This window comes from Nelusetta ayraudi, unplaced genomic scaffold (genome assembly GCF_046127955.1).
Source record: "Nelusetta ayraudi isolate G7.1 ecotype Tasmania unplaced genomic scaffold, CSIRO-AGI_Nayr_v1 ptg000016l, whole genome shotgun sequence".
NCBI lineage: Eukaryota > Metazoa > Chordata > Actinopteri > Tetraodontiformes > Monacanthidae > Nelusetta > Nelusetta ayraudi.
Genome location: NW_027466066.1, coordinates 1,029,315 through 1,045,221, shown reverse-complemented (window position 1 = coordinate 1,045,221; position 15,907 = coordinate 1,029,315). Strand labels below are relative to the sequence as shown.

The following is a 15,907-nucleotide window of genomic DNA, read 5'->3' as shown; positions in this document are numbered from 1 at the left end:
CATTTCCATTCATTACCAATAACAATACGTTGTGGTTGTATAAGCGATACATAACCTGGGAGACAGTTTTATGTCTTTGTGTTTCATACTTGCATTTTCATTGTCACTTTAATTTTAGCCTTATACTGTTTTATAAGGCAGCAAACTGTCAGTCAATTGCATTCAAAGATCAAACAAATTGTTCTACGTACAAAAATGTTGTGTGCTATTTAGGGCTGCCAGCGTTAACGCATTAATCGCAATTAGTTAAATACAATCCATAACGCGTTAATTTTTTTTCTCTCTTGCTCCCATTTCTTCTCTTTGCAATATGAAGCTCTACTTATACCTCCTTTAGATCAAACAGTGCAAAATGCAAATTCTTGCAATTTCTTAACCGGTCTTAAGACTTTGATCAGGAGTGTATACATACATAAATAAATAAATGAATAAATAAATAAATAAATCATAATTTTTCACAAATGTATTTATTTCATCTTTGCATGTTGCTCTTTTTTTTTTCTTTCTTTTAGCTCAAAGCTAAATTATCAACAGCAAAAACAAAAGACAGCTCGACTTTTGCGAGACTCCCACAGAGATGAACTTGATTAGCAGCTTATCTGATTCGGGGATCGGAGAGCGCTTTGCCGCAAATGTCAGTTTCCTCTTGCGCCGTGCACACTTTTATTCAGTTGGTTAGCACCATATAAGTTACTGAGTGGGATTTAAACAATAGCAGATGGAGCACCAGCGTGTTTTCCTTTTCCCTCTTTTTTTGCCCCTACACGGCTGCAGTCGACATCAGGGTAGGCAGTGGTGATTCTCATCAGAAGGCACATCAAGGACGGTGCAGTGCAGGCCTAACAAAATAAATAGGCAAACTGGTGCATTTCAGCAAAGAGGCGTCTCCATTGTTTTGCAGTTACTGTACCTATTCACTATATTGACAACTTTGGATTGGAAATATTGGTTAATATTACCCTGTTAAAAAAAAAGTCCCCAAGCAATGCAAGAATCAGTTAACTATTGTTTTCCAACAATAATCTGTGTTTTAAGACTGTTAATTCATTCCCCAGATGAGAAAACAACATATTTCAACTTCTTGCTAAACATCTCACTGCAATAATGCCCTTTTGTGATGTCACAAAGGGGCACTTACACAGGTTAGTGAGTGTTTCATGCCTTTATATCAGCCTCTTCTGTCAACCAGCAAATGTGTGGCAGGTACAGCAAAGCTTTCGTTTCAGCAGCAAGTGTTTTTTTCTTCTTTACGCTGGGAGGCTGCAAACAAAGGGCTAAGTCTGCTGTTTTCTCAAGATCTAGTTAGTCAAGTGAATCTGCTCCACTGAAATATGTTGTTTGACCTTTAAAATAAAAAATAAAAAATCCTTAAAAAAATAAAATAAGGAACTTAACAGTTTAATTTAAAGGAATATAAAAATGACAAAAAAAGTTGCAATTCCCCTCAAAAAATATCTTTGCATGTTTTTTGGTGTGCTGATGAGCGCCCGTCCATTTCTCTTTCAGCCTCTTCCTGGAGAACGGTAGTCGTCGTTGGAGCAGCTTGTGGGTCCAGAGTGATCTTTGGCTTCCCTTCCTCGTTCACACCGAGCTCCACCAGAAGGTTCTTCATCATCATCGTCGTCGTCATCACCGATCATCATCATCATCATCATCATCGTCCAGCAGGTGGATCGTTTGCAAGTTAATCACTGTCCACAGTAGCAGTGAAACCCCTCCACTCATAGCGTCTGCCGGGCCTCGCCGCGACCCTGCTGTTCTCCACTTTGATCCGCTGGGGGCAGCGGAGAGCCGCTGCTCTTCTCCTTGTCGGTCCCGCCAGTGCCGCTGTCCACCTTCTCGTTTTCCTTCTCAGCTCTCTGCTTCTCTGCCTTGGTCCTGAACCTGAGCCCGTGGCCTGGAAGCAAAACAAAGATTTATTACTTTATTACTTTATTACTATTACTTTATTATTACTTTCTAAATGAAATGACTTCTAACGCTGGTATGTTTGAAACGTAGGGGTTTTGTCGCAATACATTGCGACAAAAGCACGTTCACTTGCGTTTAGCTGCTTGGTCTGTTCTATTTCCGTTTACTGAAGAGGTTGGCAACCTGGGTGCTACTGTATGAGAATTGAGAAGCTTCAGTATATGACCTGTTGTTGTGTAATGTAAATGAGCACAGCGGTTTTCTTTTCACTTCACATTCATCAAAACTCTGATAACGTAAAATAATCCGGCCTCGAATAATATGGAACATTAAGCTGCCTTAACTGTGAAGTGAATCCATGAAAGAAAGTCCCACTTACATGCACAAAATATTTCAATATATATTTTCTTACCTTTTAAAATTAAACCTTAAGTCTGTGTGTATGTGTGTGTGCTTACTTGGACAGTCTGCCACCTCCTTGTAGGCCTTTTTCTTACAGCAACCTCGACATAAGTTGAAGACACATTTATTCCCCTGCAAGCAAGGAGGGAGGGCGACCATCAATAATAATGACAGAATGAATGAAAAACTGAGATTTCTTTCCTTTAAAATGCATTTCCAAATGAACTGGAAATGCTCCCACCACCACCGCTGGCACCTACCTTTGGGTTGCCACACTGTTCGCACTTGATGTACTTGGCTGCGGGGAGGCAAAGACAAAGAGTCACGTTCACATCCCGGCCGCTGGCGAGAAGCTCGGCGGCTCCGAGAGAGACGGCGGCCGGACTCACGTTTCTGCTCCGAGCAGAAGTTCTTGTGCGGGTTCCGGGACCGCTTCTTCTGCTTGTTCTTGGAGAGCGTGTCGGCGGCTCCTTCCGGGTCCTCCAGCGCCCTCTTCTGGCACACCGCCGTCTTCGCGCCGTCCGAGCCGCCGTGGCTCTGTCCGTTGGCCACCGGGTCCTTCGGCCTGTGTGACGCCAGCGAGTCGTTTTTCAAAGCGTCTCGGCGAGCGAGGGAGGCGGAACGGGGGAGGGGAGGAAAAAAAACAAAGGGACGCGACTCACGGAGGTCTGACGTACGGCTGACAGAGCCAGTGCGGCAACGGCAGGCCGCCCTCCTTCCGCTCCGCGTCTGCCCCACTGGCGATCTCCTCCTGCAGGCGGGAAACACACACACACACACACACACACACACACACACACACACACACACACACACACACACAATGTGCTGCAGTCTAAGATTTTTCCAAGTCCTCCCTGAAAATATGAACGCTGACGGCAGCCAATTTTGTTTTTTTGCATTTGCATTTGCTTTCTTTTCCCCCGCTGGTGCGTCCGTTACCTGGCAACGCAGCTTCAGCTGCTGACTGACGTTGGCCAAAGCCTCCAGCGTCTTGACTTTAGCCAAGTCGTCCCTCAGGTCCTGGTGTATCTGCAGCCTGCGGACACACACGCACACACAGTCCATCCGTAAACCATGATTACATGCAATACGTCAAAAAAGAAAAAAATGTTAAATAATCTAATAGAAAAAACACAATTTCATAATGCATTGCAAAAAACCTAAATAAAGCATGGGTGCACAGCACTTGGCTTACAATATAATAAAAGCCCAAATCATTTATTGTTGATGGCCTGGCTACAAAATGAGTATGGCTGTATATGTTGTATCTAAATATTTATTATCCATTTATTACAGTAAATTGGTAGGCCTAGATAAATTTGTACTTCTTCCTCCACCCTTTCCAACATACTTACTTATCTGTTGTCTGTCTCTTTGGCTGTTTGCTTGACCTTGTTTTCTTATCTTCTTGTTTTTTTTTCTCTTTTGAATTTTGTATTTTTAATATTTTATAATTAAGTAAGTAAATAAATCATATCAAAACTCAAATGAAATCAAATAGCAATCATAAACCAGCAACCTGTATTCGCAACATATTCATATATTATCTCTGCGTGTGACCGGCGTAAGGAATGTTAATGTCATGTAATGTGATGCAAAGCGCCCATCAAACCAAGTGGTGGTAACAGAAGCCCCAAAGACTTGATTAAAAGCCTGAAGAAAAAATAAAAATGCCGCACAACCGGGAAATGACTCAGCAACAAACATAAAAAAATTAAAATTTAAAAATCGATTTAAAAAAATACCCACAAACGTGGACCAATAGCACCAATGCACGCCTGCCTGCTTGAACGACAACAGAGAAAGAGGAACGTACGTGTGGTGCCAGAGTTTGAAGAGGTGAGCTCGCACAAAGGACAGGCTGCAGGGCGGGTGCAGCTTCACCACCTCCAGGTACTCCTCCGCCATCTCCCACACGGGGGGGCTGCAACCCTCGAACAGGGCCGGGTTGTGGAGGTTCCCCTCTGAACGTGGCGCGACAACACAGTCAACAACAAACAACAACAACAAACAACAACTACAACACACAACAAAAACTCAGGCAACAGTGAGGAGAGAAAGATCGACGGCGAGGTCGCTCCGAACCTGCGCTCATCACTCCGTGCACGCCCGTCTCCTGAATGCAGCGCTCCACGTCGCTCAGGTGCTGAATGTTGCCGTTTGCAAACACGGGGATGTTCACTGCCTGCCTGCAGCAGAGAGAAAAACAAAAAAAAACACCGGAGGTTTTTTTCCAAGGAGGCAACTAATAAACTGCGAATCACTGCAAGTCCAACAGAATCTTAAACTTTTTAATCACTGCTGCTTTTGTGTCACCTTTTTATTGAGGATGCAATTTCATCGTGCACTTTGTATGACAACAATACAGGAAATTCAATTCAATCAGTGGCTTGAGGTGGAGTTCTTCTTACCGCACCGCCTTGATGTGCTCCCAGCTGGCGATGCCAGTCACGGCTCCCTTCTGCTCCTTGGTTCTGCCGTGCACCGTCAACAGCTGGGCCGAGACAGAACAGCGCCACGTTTAACGGCGTCTCTGCGATGTTGTCGACTTTGCAAGCGTTTAAAGTAAATTGTGTGTGTAGTCACACCTGGCAGCCGGCTCTCTCCAGCATCTGAGCGTAGCGGATCGTCTTCTCCACCTCGGTGAACACGCGGATCTTGCACGTGATGGGCACCGAGAGCTTCTCGTTGGCCAACTTGACTGTGGGAAACGAGGGCGACCGTGAGGGGGGCGGGGGGGGGAGAGCGCAAAGACGCTGCACTCGTGAGGCAACGTTTTTTCATTTCGAGTTGAAACTCACTCATCTTCTCCAGCAGCTCCCATTCGTCTTGCAGGAACGCCCCGTAGTGACCTTCAAAATAAGGACCCGCTAAGTTTTTCTGTCTTGCAAATGTTCACAACCTCTATATACCAGCATTTGCTACTTCAAGGGTTTGTGTGTTTTTAGTTGGAATCCCAGCACGCACCTCTCTTGGCGATCATCTGTGGGCAGCCCAGGTTGAGGTCGATGGCGTCGCAGTAGTCCTGAGCCAGCTGGGCCGCTTGAATGAATACTTCCGGGTCATTGGCACAGAACTGGCACACACACACGCACACGCACACACACACACACACACACACACACACACAGAACTTAAATAATGTATTCCTGACACATTTTTCATCGTGAAATTTAGGGTCCCATGAAAAATCGCCGCTTATCAATTAATCATAAATCGATCGATGAGGTCAATCAACTCACGATTAACGAATGAATCCATAATTTGCATCCCAAGTCAGGAGAACATCTGCGCCGTCGCATTGAATCAACATCTCTAAAATGTCAGGAGTTCACCGCCGGTTCCCCTGCATCCTCACCTGAGCGATGAGGGGCCTGTCCTCCTCGCACACCTCGCTGTAGAGGTTCTCTCTCCTGTAGTTGACGTCGCGGACAAACACCTGGGCGTGCAGCATGGGCGTGTAGCAGAGGTGAGCGCCGTGGCGGCGGCTCAGCAGGCGCCACGCCAGCTCGCTCTGGTCCACCATGGGCGCCACCACGAAGCGGGCCCCTTTCAGGGTCTTCCTCCAGAACTCAAAGCCCTGAAGTTTGGCCATCGCAGCTGACTCCACCTGCAAAAACAGAGATTGGATAGAGATTAGCTCCAAGTGGCACACAGACACATTCACTTGATGAATTTTCACTTTTTTATGTGTAATATTTGATAATATATTTACTTTATTCTAATTTTCCCCTTAGAGCCTGAGGGTTAGGGTGTCGGAAAAGCTTGCTGTTAGAACAAACTAACATAAACAAGGAGGCTTTGAAATAATACTGACCTCTTGAATGAATTCGAAGTTTGAATTTGACTTGAACTATTTTTGAACATTTAACAGACTAACGAGAACAACAGAACCAGTCTCTCCTGGCAATAACAAAAGTAAAACTGGCAACTCGTGGTTGCCGATGGATTCGACTGCTACTGTCTTCAGCCTCCTCCTGCCAGTCTCGGCTTATTCTCTGCATTAAAAGCTACAACCCGCACTGTTGTCCCAGCTGTGCCAGTCCTGCGATGTAGCTAGCCAAGCTAACTGCAGTCGTTTCGAGTGTAGCACATGATGCACCGACGCAGCAGCACACGACCTTAACAAGTTTGACATACAATAAAATACTGTCCATTTCACATTTTTTGAAAAACCGTGTACTTTTGTTCACTATCCCTTTGCTCCTGTTAATTTATATACGAAACATTGTGTGTTTCACCTGTAAACGCTCGAAACGTAGGAAGTTTCCCTGGCGAAGCGTTTTCCACGCGTGTGCAACATTGAAATAGCACCGACAGGAAACCGCGTCTGCGTTTACCGTTCTCTGAGACCCGGCCTTTGGGCGAGTGCTGCCACCTACTGTTAAAACACAATGCTTCGCTGTGCCATTTGAACGGGTGAATATTAATTTGAATTAGAATCTGAGTTGTTTATTCCTTTAACTGGTCTCTGGTACTTTGTCTTCTTTTTCTTCGTTTAAAGTCAATATTTTAAGTAGCATTTATGCTCGTCAATCTGCTTCCTCGTGCCCTAGTATTGATTAATTGAGTTTCCAATGAAAGAGAGTCCACCCATTATCAAAAAGCTGAAGACTCCAGCACTCTCACTAAAGGCAAGTGACATGCCTGTGATTGACATTTTAGGATTATAGTGACGATACACGCCTTGTCAAACATCTTGACACTGCCCCCACCTGGTTTCAATGACATTGCAAAAGGAGAATGGCGCAACAGAATGATGCAATGTCATGCAAGGTTGCAAAAGTAAGTTGTGCTGTTACAAAAATATCTTTTGTAATATTCTTAACCTTAAAACATATGCAGATACAATATGGGAAGACATTTAGCTCTTCATTTGATATATTTACAGATTTTTTTTTTAAATGGATTTTCAAGGATCTCAAAGCATCTCCACAGGGACTCTGAATCGAAACAGTAATAAAATGAATGACATGTTCTCCGTTAATCAACTTCTCTCACTTGAGTAAAAAATCTCATATTTTAGTTGCTTACCATTTAGTTTGTTATGAATCATTTTGGATGTGCTGAAAGTGAGCATATTGACCTCGTACATTTCTGTTCTATCTCCAGCATTATTTGTAAATCCTGACTGGCCTCAGTGCTGAACTTTCCCTCACCTTTTCTTGGAGCTGCAATTGTTCATGTATGGTTTTTGGAAGTGTACCACATCCTTCTATTTCCATCAGTGTTTTTTTTTTTTCTTCTGGTTTTAAATCATCTGGGCCCCACAGCCTCCTCCCACATTTCTAAGAATAACAACTCAAGTACTGGAGTGGTGTACAGTGTTCAGACATGGTGGCTGCTTGTTCATATGCAACAAGTTCATAAACAAGAAAAGTTGCATCAGCTTCCTCTCGTTATCCTGCAACACACAAGTACTTTTTAAAATTTACACTCGTGAGTTTTTGTCCTTTGCCATTTAACCCCTTTTAATTTTTCTGAGAGTTTACTCACAGATGCAAACGTGTAGAGCTCATTTGCATTTCAAAAAGTTCCAAATTCTTTTCAGAAGTATTTGCTTATGATAAAATAAATCCCTCCCCTTTTTGATTACATCTATTTTTAAATGCTCCAGTCCAGTAGAAAGGATAAAGATCTTCAGAAACCAGTGCACTCATACTTAAGTTTAGTTTACTACCTCCTGCAAAGTTTCAGCTTCCTGCAAAAACTAAGGGACTAAAGATGAACTCAGTGAGCCCTGTTTTAACACAGGGGTTCTGAAGAAGCAGAGCAATATAATGATGGACTGCTCTCATCTCTGGGTGCTTTCAATGAATGGCTGAAGACACATGATGTTGTTGTAAATCAATGGTGAAGTGAGTCAAATGTAGAAGTGAAAGGGCGCACAACACTGACTTCAGTGAGGGAACATTTCTTCTTCTGTGGTGTTCCTACTTGCATACCTCAGTGTGACTCATCACGAATCGTCTGTTTATAAAATGGCCCGAATGCGCTGTTTAATCTTGTACACTGACAGTTATGTGCGCCTTCACCACAATGTGTGTCTCCAAGCATTTCCTCTGTTCAACGTGATGACCGGCCCCTTGTTGCCTCTTCTCCTCTGGTTCCTTCACTCCACCGCCCCACTCTTATCTCTGACCTCAGTTGCATTACCCACATTGGCCAAATAGTCCGTGAAGCCCATGAGCAGAAATTCACTTCGCGTCATTTCCTGGTCCCGTATAAGTGACGTTCGACAATACGTTTGGGGGTTAGAAGAAAGTGAAAGAGCGGTCGACAAGGAAACACACCCACGACTCCAAAACACACATACACACACACACACACACACACACACACACACACACACACACACACACACACACACACACACACAAAATACAGGCGCTTTAGCGACAACACTGACTGTCAGAGAAACAGTTTTATTACAGATACAGCTATTCAAATCACAGTGAATCACATTTTTTTTTTAAATAGGAAATGAAAAATAAATACATAGACCAGCATCATGCTGAGCCTAATACATTCCTAACTTACAAAATACTCCACGACATCTGAAAATAAAAGACAGTAAAAAAATAAAGGTTCTTGTTTTTGTTTTTTTTACAGCAGTTATTGCAGGCAGGGTTTTATTTATTTATTTGTGTATTTATTTGGAAATGACGTCACTTTCAAGAGAAAATAACGACAGAGCCGCCCCGCTGGCTCTCTGCGCTGTATGACACTTCAAAAAGAAAAGTCCCACTCACTACACTCACTCTGCAACACTGTGCAATTTCCTGCCGCACCGGATAGCGAGGCAGGAAATTGTTACTGCGCTGGTTTTCCTGAAAATGAATCGGTGGCACAGCGCGTCAGCTGTCAAATAAATTAAGATGAAAAAAAACAAAAAAAACAAAACGTTGTTCTTTACGTGGTTGCTTTTATGTTTTCTATTTCCTTTAATGATTCCTCTAACTCACATCAAGCGTGTTTGGGTACCTTTTGGAGTGCTATTTAAATAAAATACAACATAAGATAGAAAGTGTTGATTTCTCTTTTGATTCTACTTGCCGTGCTACACTGATGGTACTAAAAATATAGTACCAGCTACTAAAAGAAACTGTCAGCTCCCTTATCAGGATCCAAAATTCCTTTACTTTCACAATATAATCAACAAAACAATAATTTATCTTTGTGCCAAGCACAGGTAGTAAGTCATTTCGTTTCATTTCAAATGTCTAGAAATTGGCAATTGTTTTGGTTTCTTTTCAGTCAACATTGCACCACATATTATTTCTGTGTACTTTTAATACTTGAAACCTCTCGAAATCTGACAACACACAACAAGAACGGAGGATGAACCAGGCGCTAAGGCAGATGTAGTTTCATCTCGGTCAACCATTTCGTGTACTTCACAGAGAGTGTACCAACCGATGTGTTAATCTGTGCAACCCCTCCCGCCCCCCGACAACGAAATGGAAAACAAACTGAAAATACAGACGGGCATCAATTGAGTAGAATAATAATATAATAATAAGGAAACGCATCCACCGACACACACATACAGCTGCTTCAAGAAAATGAAGTCGTAAATCAGTCGGATGTAACGTCCACAACATACACTAGACTGTTTTTCTTTTTATATCGGGACCCTGCTTACAATCAAAGGAAGGATCACAAAGCGACAGCAAGACCAGCGACAACCTCCCAAACAGCCGCAACAGTGACACACCACCAAGCACGTAGCGTCCGACAGCGACCACTTAACACTGACACAACAGGAACGCGCTCTCACTCTCGCACGCACTTTCGCTTTGCTTGTATGGCAGTGGTTCGTCTGGAGGCCGCGAGCCGTTTCAGCTTTTTTTTTTTCCACATTGAACGACAGCATTTTTCACGTTTAAAAAAAAAAAGAAAAGAAAATGAGTTCCCACTTGAGGTTTAGCCTCGTGTCGGACAAAAGCAGCCTTTTGTTCTAAAAAAGGATAAAGTTGCAACGATTCTATATTTTCACTGGGAACAAACCCGTTTGCAAGGTAATGTGAACTGTGGGCACGGCAGACGGACGGAGCACCTTTCGGATGTCCACTTGGTGAAAAGCCCATAGAAAGCATTTGGAAAAGGGGGTGAAGCCTTGAAAGTGATGGAATAAAAACGTTCTGTTTGTAAGATCCAGAAATGTTGTTTTTTTTTGTTCATCAATCTGAATATGAGGAATGTGGTTTGACTAATTTATTACAATTTGCAGCTGCGACTGTGAGCTGTTGCACCACTTCTCGCTAGCAGGCCTTCCTGTGGTTAGCATGCGGCAGTCGCTAGCTCACCGCGGCTTTCGAGACCCCTCTGTGTAGGAAACGGACGGACAAGCGGCACGGTGATGTGTACGGGTAAGATATGCGCACAAAGCAAAGTTAAAGTGGCACTTGTGTGTGTATAATTTCAGGCACAAAAACAATTAGCTTTATTTACTAGCTCGGACCAAGTCCTCGTCCACTTGGGTTTGTTCACAACAAGACTATAGACCGCCGCTGGAATACTCCCCCTTAGTTTGCTGGTGACCATGTTAAAGTGAAACTTTTTAAATGTTTTAAGTACAGCCGGGTTCACAGGAGGCAGTGCAGTGCTGGGTGTGAAGCGAAACACGTGTTAGACGTACGCGGACCATTCGAACAACTTCAACCACGTGACAGCAAGAAGCACCGGAGCGGAGAGAGAACAACAGTGGAAGGGGGAGAGAGAGAGGGAGAGCTACTCTGCGATGCTCAGTGGGACACCTCAGCTGGAAGAGCACGTCACGCTGCGTACGTAGAGGCTGGGGGCGGTGGGGGTGGGGGTGGGGTGGGGTGGGGAGGTGCGCAGTCTCACAGACGCGTCTTACAATTGGAGGAGGCCTCGCCGTTTAGCTGGGGCTTTTTCAGGAACTCCTCCTCTGCCTGTGAGTCAACGGCTTCGACCTCCTCACCTTCCTCCATGCGCTCCCCTCCCTTGACCTCCTCCTTCACCACATCCTTCGCTCCTTGATCGTCCTCTTCCTCGCCGTCCTCCGTCGTCATTTCCAGCGCTTCGCCGCACATCTCCATCTTGGCCGCCAGGTCCTCGAGCGGCGTCGGGGGGGACTTTTTTCTCATGAACAGGAAGTTGGAGATGCCCAGAACCAGGGCCGCGAGGAAGACCTCGCTTCCCGCCAACAGGAAGATGTACTTGTAGTTCTTTGTGGCGTCAAGGAGACGGCCTGTGTGAGAAAAAAAAAAAAGAGGGAGAAACAGAGATGAGAGGATACAATTAGATCTGCTTGTCCAAAACATACAAAATAAAATGACACTCAGTGAAAAAGTAACATTGGACACGCTATTTATTATTAACTGGCAATTGTTAACAATATATATAGTATTAGTTAATATTAGTATTATGATTAGTAGAATAATATATAAGACTGACCAGATTTTGGGGGTGTAATGATTAAAAGGTTTCATGGAGATGATGGTGAACTATATGGAATGCTAAGAAAAGTGCTTAGCTGCTGTTTTTGTGTGTATAAAAATGCCAAAAGATATTCTGCCGCCTTCCTGTCCACCTCTTGTGCTGCTTGTGCCGCAGTGACAAACAGCTCTGGGGCTCAAACGCATTTTTAGATTTTCAAGGACATTTGGTCTGGACGTGCTATTGTCCCGATGGCTGACCTGCGCCAGGCGGTCCCACCAACACGGCAATGGCCTCCATGAGAAGAACCAGGCCGATGGCGCTGGAGAACTTCTCAGTGCCCACGATCGCCATGAGGACTTCGAACTGCAGCGCGCCCACCATGCCGTAGGAGATGCCGAAGAAGATGCAGAAGACCACCAGCGCGTTGTAGTCCTTGGACTGGAGGCGAAAAGGGGTAGGGGGGGGGAATGGAAAAGACATTCAGGCTTCTGAATCTGCCTGCGCTGAGGGGTCACGCGGGTCAGTGGGGGGGAGGGGAAGCCATACCAGCGATCCGATGAGGTCGGTGGTCCCGTTGAAGATCATGGCGAAGCTGAAGAGGTAGACGCAGTGCGGCCGCACCCACTTCAGCCCGGCCACCACGCCGCAGATGGGCCGCGCAAAGATGTCCACGAGGCCCAGGTAGGTGAGCAGGAGGGCCGACTTGGTGTCCTCGTTGCCCAGCTCCTTGGCGTAGCTCACCACGAACACGGGCGGGACAAAGAGGCCCAGCACCATGATGGACGCCGCCACCGTGTAGATGAGGAAGCCGCAGTCCTTGAAGACGGAGAAGTCCAGCAGCTTGCGCTTGGGCTTGCTGTGCTTCTTCTCCTCCGTCCCGTTGGCCCCCTCCTCGCTCTTCCTCGCCGGGTCCACGGCCGGGGCGACCAGGGGCTTCATGAGCGCCGCGCACACGCAGCAGTTGAGCAGGATGCCGCCCAGGATGAGGAAGCCGCCCCTCCAGCCGTAGTGGTACTGGAGGACCTGGCCCAGCGGCGAGAGGCAGCACAGGGCCACGGGGCTCCCCGCCGCCGACAGCCCGTTGGCCAGCGGGCGCTTCTCGTTGAAGTAGCGGTTGAGCATGATGAGCGACGGCTGGAAGTTGAGGGCCAAGCCCAGACCTGAAGGACCGAGGGGGAGGACGGTTCATTAGGCGGCTAATTGTCCTGACTAAACATATTAACGTGAGATTAAGTCTCTCTAATGACAGGGCAATTATTTATTTATTCAGTGTCACTGCTAATCCCATTTAAAGGCTCAGAGTCTGAGATTTGGTAGCATCTAGTGGCAAGAAAGCGTATTGCAGGCAACATTTTTGATTCTGATTTGATCCCATTTGATCTCATATTTTTCTGATACGCTGATCTAAATTCTGGGCTGCCCCATATGTAAATCTAAAGCTTTATTATAAGCAAATTGCTAACTACTAATATCTACTTTATCTAACCGAAAATGCTAATATTGCCAATAGATCCCTATAACATTAGAACTCTAAAAACAGTATTGCGTGATTGTTGAAATGTGGACACTTCCAGCAAAAACAACACAAGTCAGAACTTTATAGTTGGGGCTCCACATGGAGTGAAGTCCAGCGTGTGAGACTTCATTTCACACACAGTCTGCAACATTTCTTGGTGCAATATCCCGAGCGTCGTTTGAGCTCCAGGCTACTAATGACACTATATCAGCTTAGCGGGCTTTGGGCCAAGACTCTCACCTGTGATCACTCCAGTGGTGAGGTAGATGTGGATGATGCTGGTGGAGAAGGAGGCCAGGATCATCCCCAGTGAGGCTAAGAGGCCTCCCACCATCATCACCGGGCGACAGCCGAAGCGGTTCACCAGTATGCTGCACAGAGGACCTAGACGAAGCGCAGCAAATTCAGCATTCAGCCATCGAAAAGTACTCGATAAAGCAACTGCTGCAAAGGATGATCTGCTCAATTACCGTTGAATGTTAAAACTGCTATCCTGTTTTTAAAAGAAAGGCTTTCTATGGATTGGCACTGCTTCCTCTGAGTCCATTAAACAAAGGCCAACCGACTTCGATAACGACCCTCGACCCTTCAATGACCCCTGGCCTCCAATCTCTGTCCTGTCACCTAAGGGTGTTGCAGCGAGAAACTTTCAATCGCAGGTTACCACAGCTTTGTAGCAGTCAAAAAAACTCACACGCACACGCCGTACCTGCGATCATGTACTGTCACAATAGTCTGCACAGGATTCGCGTATCTGTGTTTGCGAATCCTGTGCAATATGGTGCACCGCGATGCCGACGTGTCTCGATTCGTGTGTGCTCACTTTGTGCAACGGCACTCGCTCATACATGACTGTGTGTGCCAGCCTTGTGCAACAAATCGGCGTTATGCAACTTCTGATATCGTGTTACAGGCGTTGTCTAACTGGACAATGCGCGATCCAGTCAGCACCTTTTTAGAAAACATTGTGCAATGATACCAGGACGCTAGTTAACACCACGGCACATTAACACATTATTTTCTATGGCTGCCCTGAAACCCGGCTGCTATTGAGAAACGCTGAATGTCTGTGTTATTCAATGTGTATTATGTTGCAATTTCTTGCTACATATCTTTATTTAACAAAGCTCGCCCTTTTTGCATAAAACTTTACTTCACCAATAACATGCCAGTGAAAACCCCACTAAAAATCTTTTTCTTCTTTGGCTCGCTAAACCACATCAACAGCATGCAGTTCTGGAAGCCAGCCCTTTGTGATGTCACAAATGGCACTGACAACACTTCCAGTTTAGCAAAAAGACTCCAGGCTGGGTGGTTCTTCCACCTCCTGCACCCTTGATTGTATGCCTTTCCTACACCAGGAAGCATCAGTTGTTAAAGGAAGCCAAAATTTAGTGTTTTTGTAGGAGACTGTAAACACAGGGCTAAATATGCTGCTGTCCTTTTAATAATTGCCCGAGTTCCACTGAAGTCCAGAATGAAAAATATCAGAATCAGAAAGGGCACATACAGTATATACATGTAGATATGTATATGTGTACGTGTACATATATATGTATATGTACATATATATATATATATATATATATATATATATATATATATATATATATATATATATATATATATATATATATATGTACATATACATATATAACATATATACATACACATATACAGTATAGGGATCTTTAGAAAAGAATTGAGCTTTATGGATGTAGTGAAAGAAAAAGATGGAGAGGATTTTTGGGCAGATGATTGGCTGCGGCCGCCACTGAAGGGGAGTCATTATTGTGCCGTGCACCAATCAACCTCCTACCTGTGCCGTAGAGCATGGCCAGCAGGATGGACGAGACCCACGCCATGTCGCTGTATCCCACGCCGAACTCCCTGATCAGCTCTTTGAAAAACACGCTGACCGCTTTGGGGAAAGCGTAGGAGAAGCCCGTGATGACGAAGGAGCCCGCCAGCACCGCCCAGCCCCAGCCGCCATCTGGGGCCTTCACGCCTCCCGCGTCCAGGTCCAAGGCAACACCTCCCATGATGCTCTAGGGAGGGACGCGCTCCAAGAGAAGCCGACAGAGAAACTGAAGAGGCAGGGAAAAGCATAAACAAGGAGTCAGATGGAGTTTCCTCATAATGACGTCTAATTCAATCAGGGATCAATAAAGACCACCAGGAATTGGAGCGCCCCCTGATTCTTACGCTGCTGCAAACGTCTAGGAAGGCTGCTAACATTAACATTTTCGAAAGATTTAGAATGAAATGAGACTTTTTCTTGTCCGATGAATGCATATAGTGAGAAGAAGAGGCGACAACAGTGTTGCAAACAACCTGAAAACCCTCCACATCTAAATGTCATCCAACTTTACATCAGCCCCTAATCAACCCCCCTGGCCCAGCCCTGACCACCAACCACATGAAAAGCACGTAGGTGTCTATTCTTGTCTGCTACACTAACAAGGGGGTGAGGGGCAGTCTGTGAATATGCAACAGAACCTGATACAGTACGGGGAAAGCTTGATAATGCTTTCCATTGTATCCAGCAGCTTCCAGGGAACTGCGGCTCTGAATTTCCCCAAAGACAAAAATGTTTTTTTCTAGCAGCTAAAAATAAAAGAGATATCTACAAAACCATGAAGACTAGCACCCCGATAACCCATTTGG

The 15,907-nt window shown here is 45.2% G+C and overlaps 2 protein-coding genes across 3 annotated transcripts; both read right to left on the bottom strand.

Annotated features, from left to right (window-relative positions):
- Window positions 1–451: 451 nt before the first annotated feature.
- Window positions 452–6,703, bottom strand: dus1l (dihydrouridine synthase 1-like (S. cerevisiae)). Of its 2 annotated transcripts, none has more exons than XM_076023681.1 (14): window positions 6,558–6,703; window positions 5,675–5,926; window positions 5,284–5,392; window positions 5,118–5,168; window positions 4,905–5,017; window positions 4,728–4,810; window positions 4,402–4,505; window positions 4,133–4,280; window positions 3,256–3,352; window positions 2,976–3,064; window positions 2,703–2,878; window positions 2,574–2,611; window positions 2,370–2,445; window positions 452–1,897 (listed from the first exon to the last, which is right to left on the bottom strand). In XM_076023681.1, exons 2-14 carry the CDS (start codon window positions 5,909–5,911, stop codon window positions 1,722–1,724), a joined length of 1,497 nt encoding a protein of 498 aa, XP_075879796.1. In that variant the 5' UTR covers window positions 5,912–5,926; window positions 6,558–6,703; the 3' UTR covers window positions 452–1,721. The 2 variants fall into 2 exon arrangements, with proteins under 2 accessions (XP_075879796.1, XP_075879797.1); XM_076023682.1 differs by lacking the exon at window positions 6,558–6,703 and adding an exon at window positions 6,134–6,431.
- A 2,018-nt stretch (window positions 6,704–8,721) lies between these two features.
- slc16a3a (solute carrier family 16 member 3a) lies at window positions 8,722–15,358 on the bottom strand. Its single transcript, XM_076023680.1, has 5 exons — window positions 15,060–15,358; window positions 13,481–13,624; window positions 12,271–12,884; window positions 11,982–12,162; window positions 8,722–11,533 (listed from the first exon to the last, which is right to left on the bottom strand). Exons 1-5 carry the CDS (start codon window positions 15,280–15,282, stop codon window positions 11,163–11,165), a joined length of 1,533 nt encoding a protein of 510 aa, XP_075879795.1. The 5' UTR covers window positions 15,283–15,358; the 3' UTR covers window positions 8,722–11,162.
- Between the last annotated feature and the right edge of the window lie 549 nt (window positions 15,359–15,907).

Bases quoted from the DNA above. Each gene is read 5' to 3' on its own strand.
- dus1l (XM_076023681.1), bottom strand. From the start codon at position 5,911: ATGGCCAAACTTCAGGGCTTTGAGTTCTGGAGGAAGACCCTGAAAGGG. The intron at 5,169-5,283 runs GTGCGTGCTGGG...CTTATTTTGAAG, and splicing joins ACAGATGATCGCCAAGAGAG to GTCACTACGGGGCGTTCCTG. The intron at 4,811-4,904 runs GTGTGACTACAC...GTCTCGGCCCAG, and splicing joins TGGAGAGAGCCGGCTGCCAG to CTGTTGACGGTGCACGGCAG.
- slc16a3a (XM_076023680.1), bottom strand. From the start codon at position 15,282: ATGGGAGGTGTTGCCTTGGACCTGGACGCGGGAGGCGTGAAGGCCCCA. The intron at 13,625-15,059 runs GTAGGAGGTTGA...CGCTTCGTCTAG, and splicing joins GGCCATGCTCTACGGCACAG to GTCCTCTGTGCAGCATACTG. The intron at 11,534-11,981 runs GTCAGCCATCGG...TTTCTCACACAG, and splicing joins GGTGGGACCGCCTGGCGCAG to GCCGTCTCCTTGACGCCACA.